We start from the raw sequence: 13,510 nt of genomic DNA on the forward strand, positions 1-13,510 counted from the left end.
ACAAGAATAAATATAGTGGTTTATTCTGGGAGTTTCATACACCATCCCTGCTGCCGTATTTGAGACAACAAAAATACAATCTTGACATCTTGCCCTAACAGCAGATAACATTTGCTGTTAAGAGACCCATTTTCTTTTGTTCCAGATTTTTATAAACCCAAGACACTTGAAATTTAAACCCAGTTCAAGAAATAGTATTTGCCACAGGGCGAGGTAAATCTCTTGGCAGGGACTTTCAAAGGGTTGGCCTGAGTTTGTTTACAATTGATCTTATTTAAAAGTGAATTTTTATTTTACTTTTCAAATGCGTACTTTCTGCCCGTGATCTCACGGGTCAACACAATGATGAATAACCTTTTTTTCTATTTGGAAACAAAAATAGCCTCCCCGGGTCCACCCCGGGTCCTTCCCGGGTCCTCCTCTCTGAGCCTCCCCGGGTCCACCCCGGGTCCACCCCGGGTCCTTCGCGGGTCCTCCTCTGAGCCTCCCCGGGTCCTTCCCGGGTCCTCCTCTGGTCCTCCTCTGGTTCTTCCCGGGTCCTCCTCTGGTCCTTCCCGGGTCCTCCTCTGGTCCTCCCCGGGTGCACCCCGGGTCGTCCCCGGGTTCTTCCCGGGTCCTCCTCTGGGCCTCCCCGGGTCCTTCCCGGGTCCTCCTCTGGGCCTCCCCGGGTGCACCCCGGGTCCTCCCCGGGTCCTTCCCGGGTCCTCCTCTGGTCCTCCTCTGGTTCTTCCCGGGTCCTCCTCTGGTCCTCCTCTGGTCCTTCCCGGGTCCTCCTCTGGTCCTCCTCTGGTCCTTCCCAGGTCCTCCTCTGGTCCTCCCCGGGTCTTCCTCTGGGCCTCCCCGGGTCCTTCCCGGGTCTTCCTCTGGGCCTCCCCGGGTCCTTCCCGGGTCCTCCTCTGGTCCTCCTCTGGTTCTTCCCGGGTCCTCCTCTGGTCCTTCCCGGGTCCTCCTCTGGTCCTCCCCGGGTCTTCCTCTGGGCCTCCCCGGGTCCTTCCCGGGTCCTCCTCTGGTCCTCCCCGGGTCCTCCTCTGGGCCTCCCCGGGTCCTCCTCTGGGCCTCCCTGGGTCCTTCCCGGGTCCTCCTCTGGTCCTCCCCGGGTCCACCCCGGGTCCTCCTCTGGTCCTCCCCGGGTCCTCCTCTGGTCCTCCCTGGGTCCTCCTCTGGTCCTCCCCGGGTCCTCCTCTGGTCCACCCCGGGTCCTCCTCTGGTCCTCCCCGGGTCCTCCTCTGGTCCTTCCCGGGTCCTCCTCTGGTCCACCCCGGGTCCTCCTCTGATCCTTCCCGGGTCCTCCTCTGGTCCTCCTCTGGTCCTTCCCGGGTCCTCCTCTGGTCCTCCCCGGTTCTTCCTCTGGGCCTCCCCGGGTCCTTCCCGGGTCCTCCTCTGGTCCTCCCCGGGTCCTCCTCTGGGCCTCCCCGGGTCCTCCTCTGGGCCTCCCTGGGTCCACCCCGGGTCCTCCTCTGGTCCTCCCCGGGTCCTCCTCTGGTCCTTCCCGGGTCCTCCTCTGGTCCACCCCGGGTCCTCCTCTGATCCTTCCCGGGTCCTCCTCTGGTCCTTCCCGGGTCCTCCTCTGGTCCTCCTCTGGTTCTCCCCGGGTCCTTCCCGGGTCCTCCTCTGGTCCTCCTCTGGTCCTCCCCGGGTCCTTCCCGGGTCCTCTTCTGGTCCTCCTCTGGTCCTCCCCGGGTCCTTCCCGGGTCCTCTGGTCCTCCTCTGGTCCTCCTCTGGTCCTCCTCTGGGCCTCCCCGGGTCCTCCCGGGGTCCTTCCCGGGTCCTCCCCGGGTCGCACCAGGTCGCCAACTCCTACATCCAGTATGAAACACATGCAAGATATCATCTTCAACTATAGACAGTCAGACTGCACCTCAAGTACAGACAGTCAGACTGCACAGAGACATCCCCAGTGAGGAACCAAATAAATAATAATTACACTGCCAAAAATATGCTCATTATTGTGATTGATTGCAATGGGATCAATAAATATTTAAGATATAGGGGAAAATGTTTCATACTTCTATTTAAAACAGCAAGGCGTGTGTGTGTGTGTGTGGGTGTGTGCGTGTGTGTGTGTGTGTGTGTGTGTGTGTGTGTGTGTGTGTGCGCGCGTGTGTGTGTGTTGGCTTGTATAAAACAGCTGGTTCTTTCATTGTTTGAATACGTCTGTATTCTGCCCTAACTGCTCTCTCTGTCTGCCTCTCCCCTCTGAGAGCAGTAGTGACCCCTGTGACCAGTCACCAGCCAGAAATAGAGAGAGGGATAGAGAGAGACAGAGAGAGAGAGAGAGACAGAGAGAGAGAGAGAGTTTTGTCAAACCCCTTCTGGCCTAGCTAATTTAACCCCTTCACCCCTGACTATTATTCTATTGAAAGAAGGATGAAGATTGAGCAGAGACAATAAAACATCATTAATCTTTAGACTCAGCTTGAACTTGAATAGTTTACTAAGTAGCCTACTACTGACGGTGACCAGAGAGTCATCTGTCCCAAGAGCAGAGGAGAGAGGTGAAGAGGTGGAGACAGTGTTTAGAGGAGGAGGAGGAAGAGGAAGGAGGAGTGTCCCTCTCCTGACCAGAGCCAGAGGCAGAGCCAGAGGCAGGCTGTGTTCAGAAGGAAGGTCAGGGACTCTGGGTCTGAGTTAAAGCCCACGATTCCCGGGGAACACAGGAGACAAGCAGAGGGCAGAACCACAGTGGGATGGCCCCAGTAAAGAGCCCTTCATGTGGACTACACCTGGGGGAGCCCAGGGGCTGTGGTGCCCACACAACCACCAGGCTTGAGCAGATACAGGATACACTACAGCAGCTACTGTACTACAGTGCACACAACCATTCATTCACAGACACCAGAGCAAAACACTGAGCTCTGTACAGCTTCACAACACAGCTGGGCTTTCACATAGGCATAGTGGGAAACAGTCTACCACACATACAAACACAAAGAGAGACAGAGCGTAACTACACAGGGTGTTTCACAGAATCTCTCACAGATTTACGACGTTCCCATCAGTAAACATTGTCAATTTACAGCAAATAGATTGATAAGACACATTTAAAGCAACCAAAGTAACAATTACTAATACTGTTATTAAGTATATAATATCACAGTGACTAGTTCTTCTCTAAGACCAGCCAAGGCACCACTGTAGGTCGAGTGTGACAGCATTGTACCACAAGACTGAGTTATGAAACGTCCCAGGCCAAGCTAGCGTTTTAAAACTACATCTCTGTTTATTGTGTCTTACTTTAACTGATGAGAGGGTCCCTGGGGCGCCTGCATGTTCCCAGAAACCCCCTGCAAGGCTCTTCAGGTTAACATGCTCAGTTTGACTATCAGATCAATAGTTGTAAATGACTTCATCACACCAAGGAGGCAACTTTCTGACCAGGATTGGTCCCACAGTTACTACTGACAGGGCAGTGTACTGGGGAGCCCCAGTCAGAACAGCTAGGAATTTCCTAAATGTACACCTACAGGTTATTCTACTGTAATTACACTGATATGTAAGGACAGAAATTTTGGTCACGTGTATATAAAAGATTTTCTTAGAAATTATAAGCCTGTATTTGAAAGCAACAGATTAGTTCATTATTTGTATTTTTTCATATTTCTGTCAGTATTGTCAACAACAAAAAAAGGTAGACTTTGATGGAACACAAATACTGTTTTTGAAATGCAGAGGGAAACTACTAAGAATAAAATGTTGTGTCAATACATAAGCTGTAGTAAGTCTATACAGTAAATGCCATGAAAGTGAGAGCCACACACTGTTTTGCATGGGTTTAGATACAGCCAGTTGGGAGAAGCAGAGAGGTGAGGGATCAGCCCTGATATCACACAGCCTTTGTGCCCCTCTTTTGTTCTTACAGGATGGGGGTTAATGCTAGTCCCAAACCTCCCCAAAATGCCCCCAAAGCCTCGGAGTTGGAGTGTGTAATGGGACCTGGCAGAGTGTTGGTTAATGGGGGGCAGAGGGCCGTGGGTTTGGGTCGGAGATGTATTCATGTGCGTAGCGTCGCGCCTGGACCCAGGGTGACACTCTTCATCCTCACCGCCTCAGGCCAGGATTAGGACCGGGGCTGGGGAGAGCGCCGCGCGGCCAGCCATAATGCAAAATCATTTTCATATTAACTTCGCCTCTCTTCTCTGGGCCTGACAGTGGACAGGCCTACTCTCTTTGGTGCTCAAATTATCCTCAATTACTGGGGAAAGGCCAGGCGAGGGGACGTCACCTAACCTTCACCATCTGTTAGTTTCAAAGCCCCGGCAGCCGGCCTGCCCGCCTGTCTCCTGCCTCAACTGACCTTTCTGCCTCGGTCCGCTCCCGCACCCTACGCCCCTCGACCGCCCCGTACCCCAGCCCTCTCCGGACACAGCTGGGAGGTGCGTGTGCACACATCACATTAGGGAGGAGGAGGGGAAAGGTTATGTCACACTTCTTCAACTAAGGTATGAATATTCAAAAGCAAGCAAAGAGCAGGGAGTCATGTTTGAATAGAATATTGCTTTTTTTATGCATTTTGATATGTGCAAAGTTCCTGGTATAAGTGCACATGGGTTATACTCAAATATTAGCTAGAATAAAAAGCTTTTTGAAACATCCCGGAAACTTTTTGTTGAAGTCATTCAAATGAACCAATGCAGTATATTGATAAAAACGGACATTAATTTAACAAAACCAATGCAATAAACCACAATATTTCCATGTCATTTTTTAAAGTTTAGAATGCTAATTATTCTGAAAATGTAGCGGAAACAAGCTTTCTGTTCAAATCCAACACAGTTCCTTATTCTGAAAATGTAGCGGAAACAAGCTTTCTGGTCAAATCCAACACAGTTCCTTATTCTGAAAATGTAGCGGAAACAAGCTTTCTGGTCAAATCCAACACAGTTCCTTATTCTGAAAATGTAGAGGAAACAAGCTTTCTGGTCAAATCCAACACAGTTCCTTATTTGCAGCATATTTTGGGATTGTTATTTTGTTTATAAAGTGAAAAGAAAATATGCTCAAGAAAACTTAGTTTACATTATTCATTAATATATATTAATTTACTTATGAGCTTAACTAGATGAGATGAGTCAACATAAAAAGTCATGATTTATAATTACAGCCCTGCTATATGTTTGCATGTTTGTGCTTTTATCTGTCTCTTAACTTACATATAAATAGAACAGCAGTTGGCTTTAATTAAACATTCATCTGTGTTTGGGATTGTGCTAGTGAAATATTGAAGAGCTCTTATTTCTCCTATAGCACATGCCCTTCTGAATAATTCAGCCAGTATTTTCTGTTTGTTTATAACCTGTGTTTTAGCAGTTCCACAATGTGTGTCCATTTGGTTTGTCTGCAGACAGCCAATCAGCCAGTCAGCCGGCCTGGACGCTCAGGAGGCCCCTTTCTCTGGTCATCTGGCACGGCTCTGAAATAACTTTTAATAAGTGGGATAAATAATAGATGGGCTGTACACTAAAACAAAGCTGAGAGGAACAGGCCTGGGCCAAGGACAGACAGACAGACAGACAGACAGGCAGGCAGGTCCCAGACCCTCCCCAAGCCCAGCCGCATCACACACGCTCGGCTCCAGACACAGACCCATACAGGTTAGGGGTCATGGACTTGACCTTGTGGCCCCCAGGAGAGTCTTCACTTGTTTTTTGGTATAATTTGGGATTATTCTGCAGGAGGCCCAGGCTCAGATAGCATTATGATTCATTATCCTCCCCTCCTGTCTGTCTGCAGGACAAGACCCAATGCATCACCAGTCCATTTTACTTACACCTTTACAAGTCTTTAATCAATACCTCCAATTGACATGATTGTCCATTTAAATACATTTCAATTGCCAACGACAAATTAGTGTATTTATTTCTGTTTCGCAATTTGTTCCTTTTCTAATATGTTTTGCCCTATAGTGAGAATAGCATTATTAAATATTTTCAACATGTAGAAAGGTTTGTTGGGAAGCTACTGAAATCTATCTTCAGAGAAGAAAAATATATAGAGAAAAAACAGCTTTTAAAGAATTGGACTGGAAATATGCTTGCAAGGAAAATTATGCTAAACGAACTATGCTTTTCACATTTTTGTCACTTAAAAAGGAGCCAGATATTTTACAGATATACCCTAAAAAGTGTGATCATTAGTATTATGTGTGCTTCCCTCTAAGCGGGTCCCTGTGGGGGACACTTATGGAGAGACATCCTTTCTGATATCAAACAAACCCTTCATGCATTAATATTGCATTAGCCCCAGTATCACAGACAGTCTGCTCAGTCAGGTACAGAGCAATTCATTGACATGTCCTCATCATATTAACATTACACTTATCAAAGTAGAACGGGAAAATTACAGCAGAATGTGCAAAATTACAGCTGAATTTCCCTGTTTTATGAGCCCAGACTAAAGAGAAGAACAGACAATAAAATGCTTATTTAGGTCACATATTATATGTATTGCACAACAAAGACAAATGCCGCAGGAAAAGCGGGGGTGGGGGGGTGTTCAAAATATGACACGCATCGCCAATCATGGCCAGTAGAGCTGCCCCCAACGCAGACAGCGCGAGGGGGTGCCAATCTCTAGCGAGAGAGACAGGTGCAAGGCGCTGGCTACTGTAATATCGGTAAATACATTTATATTTCAAATGTATTTTTTTCATCATTTCTGTCAATGTTTTTTTTTCTATTTTGCTTTCTTGTTTTTTGTTGTTGTTGTGTGTGTTTATCAAAAACACAGGTTTACAATGAACATGTATCTAGTTTGTTTACAAAAATCAGTCTCATATTTTAATCAAAATAATATAAATGTGAATACGTCCATTTCAGGCAGTCGAAATTAAAATACATAAAAACGATACAAAACCCCCGTATATTTACTGTATATACAATTGATATAAGCTAGTGGTATTGGGGGACTGCTCTTTGGTCATTTGGTATTTCTATTATAATTCGGTGATTATAGTAGCCTATTTACTGTTTGCCTGTTGGGGATTAGCGCCCTCTCTACGCTTGGGCACTGTGCCATCTACAAAATTAACCAAATAAGTTCTTGGCACGTGTCAGGTTGATACATCACTGGCTAACAAAAGCGAATCGCTTTAATAGGAGGCTGGGAGGCGGACGCGTGCTTGTTTCTGTGCCAAAGTTAGTCCGTCTCATTTGAATGTGAATAGTGTTTACCACTGAGAGCTGCATGTAAGGACCTTCTGGTTAGAATACACAACAAGCCCGTTTTCTAAAGGCTTTCAATCAGACTGTAATAATTAGCCGACCCCCCCTGAACCAATTAGGGAAGATTATCCTTTAACGCGAGGTAATAGCCTGTATTAATTACCCCGTGGCCAACTGTTGAGGAATTTGGCAAGTGATCCAACAGACAATGACATGTTTATTGTACCCATTTAGCATTCATTACATTCTAATAGGGCCATTATTAGGGTGATTGCAACAGCGACCAAATCTGCTAATTCTGGCTACCATAGGCCTGTATTTTATCATTTAGAATTGACAGTTTAGCCTATAATAATTTTCTTTCGCTGGTGTAGTACAAATTAATGCCGATTACATTGATGCATTTATAAAATATAGATACATTATGAATCAATTTAAAAAAAACATAAAACAAAAAATAAGAGTCTATTTGTGTACGCTAAATATACAGTACATTCTTAGAAAAAAAGGTTCTGGAAATAACCAAAAAAGGTGCAATGTTTGCTTCATATATGGAACACCTTAAGGGTCTATATAGAACCGAAATTAATGGGTTCCATACAGAACCCTATATGGAATCCAAGGGTCCTATATGGAACCAATTTTGGTTCAGTGAAGAAGAACCCTTGGGGTTCTGATCAAAGAACCCTACAAAAGCGTTTATATAGAACCTTTAGGGGTATCATATATGAAGCAAGCAATTGAACCCTTTTTGGTTCTCTATCCAGAACCTTTATTTTCTAAGAGTGCAGGCCTAATAACATCTCTCCTGTTCTCCAAGACGCTGCTGCAATGCGGTGCAGTCATCTCTGTTTCCTTGTTTCAGTACAGCACTCCACCTAAACCTGTTTATTGTTACAACATACGAATCTACAAAGTAATAGGAATAGGAATATTTTTGTTCTATTTGCTTACCTTTGCAAAGACCGACAGTATAAATAGTAAGACTGCATAGAAACTCTGGAGCGAACTGACCTAGAGCAAATGTTTTCATTGTTCAGGTATTTTTATTTGACATTACGTGAGCAAAAAAATATAATACATATTTGAAACGTTGCCACTATCTTAGACCTTCTATCAATCTGAAGTCGCTATACAATCTTTCGAAATAGCAAAGCCTTTTCTCCTTTACGTTTGTTGAACTCCCTCCTTTCGTTCTCTTTCCTCTGCTAGACATAAATAATCACGTTTATTCATACAATTTCCATAGTTTTCCAATGTCTTTTCTTCTATCCAAGAACCAAAAGGGCTTCATACATCAAAACATAACGCAGTTATTTCAACCAAGGTGCAGGTTTAAACTCTGTCTTGCGGCAAATATGGGCCTGCAGTCTTCCATAAATGATGTCATATAAAAATAGCAACCTCAATGCAGGATGCAAAAGTATCTATTCACAAAAAATGTTTGATCATTAATCAATTAACATTTGTGAAACAAAATCCGTTTTAAAAGGGAAGACCAGTGCATCATGCAAGCTGTGTAGCCAAGCTAGACCACAAGGACACTCAGGGCACAGCAAAAGAAATAATAAATACGTGTTTCTATTTATAAAGGTAACAGTATTACTCTCTGTCATCTACTGAAGGTGACAATAAATCTGCAGGTCTGGACAACTGTCAATGTATAGAGCACATCTCGGTTTAGGAAAAGTCTCGATTTAGAAAAATAGTATAAAAAATATGATGATGGTGATGATGATGATACTTATGATGATGCAATTAATCATATTCCACAATTATAATCCACAACATGTTTACTACTATGGCCTGATCATATCCCATAATAATAACTCAGAAACTCATTGGTGACCATTTGTCACATCCACATCGCGTCCGGCGACACCAAACCAGGGCATTTATATGGACCTCATTTCACCACTAAAGAAAAGCTGCCCATCATCTTTAGAACTCCTAACCAAACATCGGCAAGTTCGAGGTCTCTGGTTCCGTTGCCGATGACTGTGACAAGGTTCAGGACCGATCAAACTACCTCAAAACACGGATGGCACACGGCTGTCTTGGTAGAGTATTCCGGTATGAAGCTCAGATTTAGGTCAAACTCTTGGGTTTAGCCTAAGCTTTACTTATAATTACTAATTGCATTAAATAATAATACATATAATAATGATGATGATGATTATTATTATGATATAAAAAAGAATCTCAAAAGAAACGCATTTGGTGGCATGATTATGTAACTAATTCTCTAGACCACTTGATCACTTCAAATTTGCCTTAGTGTTCATCATTATCACACCACAACTCTACAATATTAGTCTACCCTCACTGCTGTTAACTTATAGAAACGAAATGCTGCATGGGATCTCTAGTTGATCATTGTTTTCTGAACAAGAGTAAGAAAAAACAAATATTTTTAGAAGACAGAGCTTGGGAATAGTAGATTTGTCAAATGAATCCACGTGGCAAAATATCCCATCAAATTATGAAATATCTAATAGATCACACATTTTGGTAAGTGTTCAGTTTTATTAGCATCTGTATGTCCATGTGTAGCCTACTATCCCAAAAGCAGTCAAGTTTAGTCAATGACACTTCTCTTTTACTGTAGGCTATATTTAAGGAAATATAGGATATATCCCACAGGAGGGAAACAAAGTCAGTGGAGAGTTAATGTATATTTTCTATGACAAAACTTGATTAACTTGAAACTGAATTGTAGACATTAACTCAGGTAAATTCTATAGAAACATTAGAGCATCTTGAGAACAAGTATTTTAAGCAAGGCATTACAACAAGTAGCCATCCTTTCAGAGACCTTTAGAATCTAATAGCCCTGTAAATGTAAATGTTGTGTTTGGTTGTATAACAAAATAATGATTAAAAAACTTAAAGTAACACATAAAATCAAGGTACACAATTTCACAATAAATGTAAAGTCTATTTGATTAATTGCACATTCCTATGTGTGTTGGTTACCTGCACCTTGATCTCACAGTAGACAAGTTCATCTATTCCACTTTCCCGGAGCACAATCTACTCAGACAAATGACTGATGTTGAGGAAGTTAGTGCTTTTAAAAAAGTTTTGTAAGCTGTATTCCTGGTTTATCACATATTAATGTTGTTTTGTAAGCGTGTATTCCTGGTTTATCACATATTAATGTTGTTTTGTAAGCGTGTATTCCTGGTTTATCACATATTAATGTTGTTTTGTAAGCGTGTATTCCTGGTTTATCACATATTAATGTTGTTTTGTACGCGTGTATTCCTGGTTTATCACATATTAATGTTGTTTTGTAAGCGTGTATTCCTGGTTTATCACATATTAATGTTGTTTTGTACGCGTGTATTCCTGGTTTATCACATATTAATGTTGTTTTGTAAGCGTGTATTCCTGGTTTATCACATATTAATGTTGTTTTGTAAGCGTGTATTCCTGGTTTATCACATATTAATGTTGTTTTGTAAGCGTGTATTCCTGGTTTATCACATATTAATGTTGTTTCTCTGAGCCCAGCTTTTCAAACATTAAAACAAATAGCCTGCAAATGTGCTTCTAACTTCATGTTCAATTCCCACAATTAGGCCTAAAGAACAATAAGATAATACAGTCATCTGAACATAAGCCACATCAGTTCTAATCTACCATTTGCACAGCTCAATGAAGTCAATAGCAGGTATCTACTTGAGCAGGAAGCCCCATTTAGTAACATACTTCATGATGCACATGTAGAGTATATATGACCTGTCCAAATACATGTCATCACAGCCAAGATGATACATGCAGGCTGTAGAAAGTGTCCAATTCTAGATGACTTTCATCTCTGTGAAATGATACACCATTTTTCCTAAAGGAACTAAAAGTTTGAATTGTCTTTTTTTCGTCCTTCACCTGCATGAGCTGGTGTGTGTCACTTGCCAATTTCCTGGTTGGAGAAAAAAAATCTCCACCTATGGTCCTTTGAGTTTGTCGCAATGTATAATCTCCACCGGTTATACACAAAGCAGACCAATTCAATAAGTAGCTAATAATGCTAATGGGCTACTCTAGTCCAACTAATGATGTCCAACAACTGCTGAAACACAGAGAGTTTGATTAAACTACTACACTTTATGTTTTATGCAATGGTGACTACGGAAACGGACCCATTTGTTCCAGTCAGCGAGAAATAAAAATGTACATTGATGTTTTTTTGAGTAGGCCAATGTGTAGGTAACATAGCTGGGCCGACTCACTCTGCTCTCTGTCCAGATTTAAATATAGGCTGGGAAAGCAGACATCAGTCCAACGGGGAAGTGAATAACATATTACAATACATTGATTGCATATAAAGTGCCCTCAGTAAGTATAGTACCAGTTAATAGGACCTGATCTGGACTATTCAGAGCATGCTACTCTCCCAATAGAACACTTTGATAGGCCACCTGTTATTTCCCATAGACCCAATCAGTGAAAAAGCATAGGAATGGTAAGGATAGAACATGTACAGAATGAGAGAGAGAGAGAGAGAGAGAGAGAGAGAGAGAGAGAGAGAGAGAGAGAGAGAGAGAGAGAGAGAGAAGGAGATGGAGAGATGTAGTGAGAGACCCAGAGGATGAGAGGTGGTCCCAGGTGCCTGTGTTCTTTATATAAAAAAAACCTGCCTGTCATTAGGGGCACTTTGCATCGAGGAAGAGATCGTGTTTCCGGAGAGAGTCCCTTCATGAGAGACAGGTCACGGCCACGGGCCTTCGTCTGACACATAATTGCTGATATTGATTATAGGTTATCATATGCTGCAGGCTATTTGTAAGATAATGCCACAGGGGTTAATTTGTTAGCCATTAACCTCTTGGGCTTGGGGCTGTGTACATGTGAATTAAGTTTAAAACAAGTTCTGACTGGTTCACCCGGCTACACCTCCTAAATGGGCCGGTAATGTGGTTAAATTGAAATTACAATACAACACCATCAAATCAACATGGTCTGAGCACATTTTGCTGCAGTGTATTTTCAAGAGAAAGCCGAGAGCTGGGATTTCTCCAGCACACACCTTCAGGCACTCTGACAATTAGTCCCCTTTCAAACCCTCCACAAGCAGCTCCTCAAAGGCCTTTTCTGTGCCGAGGCTTTTGAAGCAGCTCTCGCCATTGAAAAATGCAAGTGACATTTACAGGAAACTCCTTTTCCCCTTTGCAAAAAACTGTGAAGTGCCTGCATGTCAACACCCAACATTCTGGAAGTCAGGCCAGGCTGTCAATGGAAATCTAAAGCACAGAATCATTTTAAAAGGCAGACAAGTCACGTTGCAGTAACTCTGAGAAGTTGAGTCCTGCATAGAGGTTATAACAACTATGAACATATGTTAATCATTGTATATTGGGTAATATACTGTATATATAATTATGGACCTTTTAAGGCTATTTTGGAAATCATGCAAATTATATTTTGCTCAGTGCATTTTTGCAGTTTCAGAAAGTATAAGCTATCGTTGAGGATGCATAAGTTAACTCATACGTGTGTTTATGATAACTCATGGAAATCACAATGAGTGATGGGTTCAACAGAGCTGACAATGAAACTCACTGACTTACAGTAAAACATTTACAGAATTAAAATACAGTACGAGCTTCCACTGAGTGTGTAAAACTTGGACATACACATTTGACTGAAACTTCAATTCCCTTTCAGTATCAAAGCATGTGAAGGACATTTTGGTTTCATCCCATCAAACAAATAGCACATCAAAAACACAGAGCAAAACGAAAAGTGGCAACCTTTTAGAAAGTCGATTAGAGATGTACAGGCACATAAGGAAGAGTAAACATAGCACACAGCCAACAGCAAACTGAGAACAGACAACCCACCTCAACCTCAAACATGGAACATTTGCCACCTCAGAGCATTTCATTTCAGTACACCCGTAAACCCACACAATATCAACCAGAGGAGCAAGTTCCTCACAATACGGCAAAAGCTGTGGAAGTAAGCAGCGAAGGTGTGTGTGTAGGTGTGCGTGCGTGTGCGCATGTGTAATCATGTACGCGCATGTGTGTGCGCAAGTGACAGAGTAACAGAGAGAGGAAGAGAGAGCGAGAGGGAGAGAGAGAGTCAGAGTGAGTGAGTGCTGGTCAGCAGATCAGTCAGCTCAGTTGATAGAGCAGAGAGCAGAGAGCAGGGTGCTCAGCTCCCCAGTAAAGCAGGAAGGGAATCAGCAGTACCTGGTTGGAGTAGTCCAGTGGTAGGATCAGGATCAGATCAGACGTCCAGCATGGCTTCCATTAATTATCCTCCAGTAGAATGTGTGTTCTGGGCTCAGTCCTGTTCTCCTGACCTGACCCTCCTACACAGCCCAGGGGAAGGAGGGAAGG

The 13,510-nt window shown here is 43.3% G+C and overlaps 1 protein-coding gene across 1 annotated transcript; it reads right to left on the bottom strand.

Moving 5' to 3' along the window:
- Positions 1–334: 334 nt before the first annotated feature.
- LOC115112537 (S-antigen protein-like) lies at positions 335–1,831 on the bottom strand. Its single transcript, XM_029639625.2, has one exon. The coding sequence runs from the start codon at positions 1,829–1,831 to the stop codon at positions 335–337; it is 1,497 nt and encodes a 498-aa protein (XP_029495485.2).
- Between the last annotated feature and the right edge of the window lie 11,679 nt (positions 1,832–13,510).

Source organism: Oncorhynchus nerka, linkage group LG27 (assembly GCF_034236695.1).
Source record: "Oncorhynchus nerka isolate Pitt River linkage group LG27, Oner_Uvic_2.0, whole genome shotgun sequence".
NCBI classification, from domain to species: domain Eukaryota; kingdom Metazoa; phylum Chordata; class Actinopteri; order Salmoniformes; family Salmonidae; genus Oncorhynchus; species Oncorhynchus nerka.

Excerpts from the sequence above, each read along its gene's own strand:
- LOC115112537 (XM_029639625.2), bottom strand. The coding sequence starts at position 1,831 with ATGATATCTTGCATGTGTTTCATACTGGATGTAGGAGTTGGCGACCTG.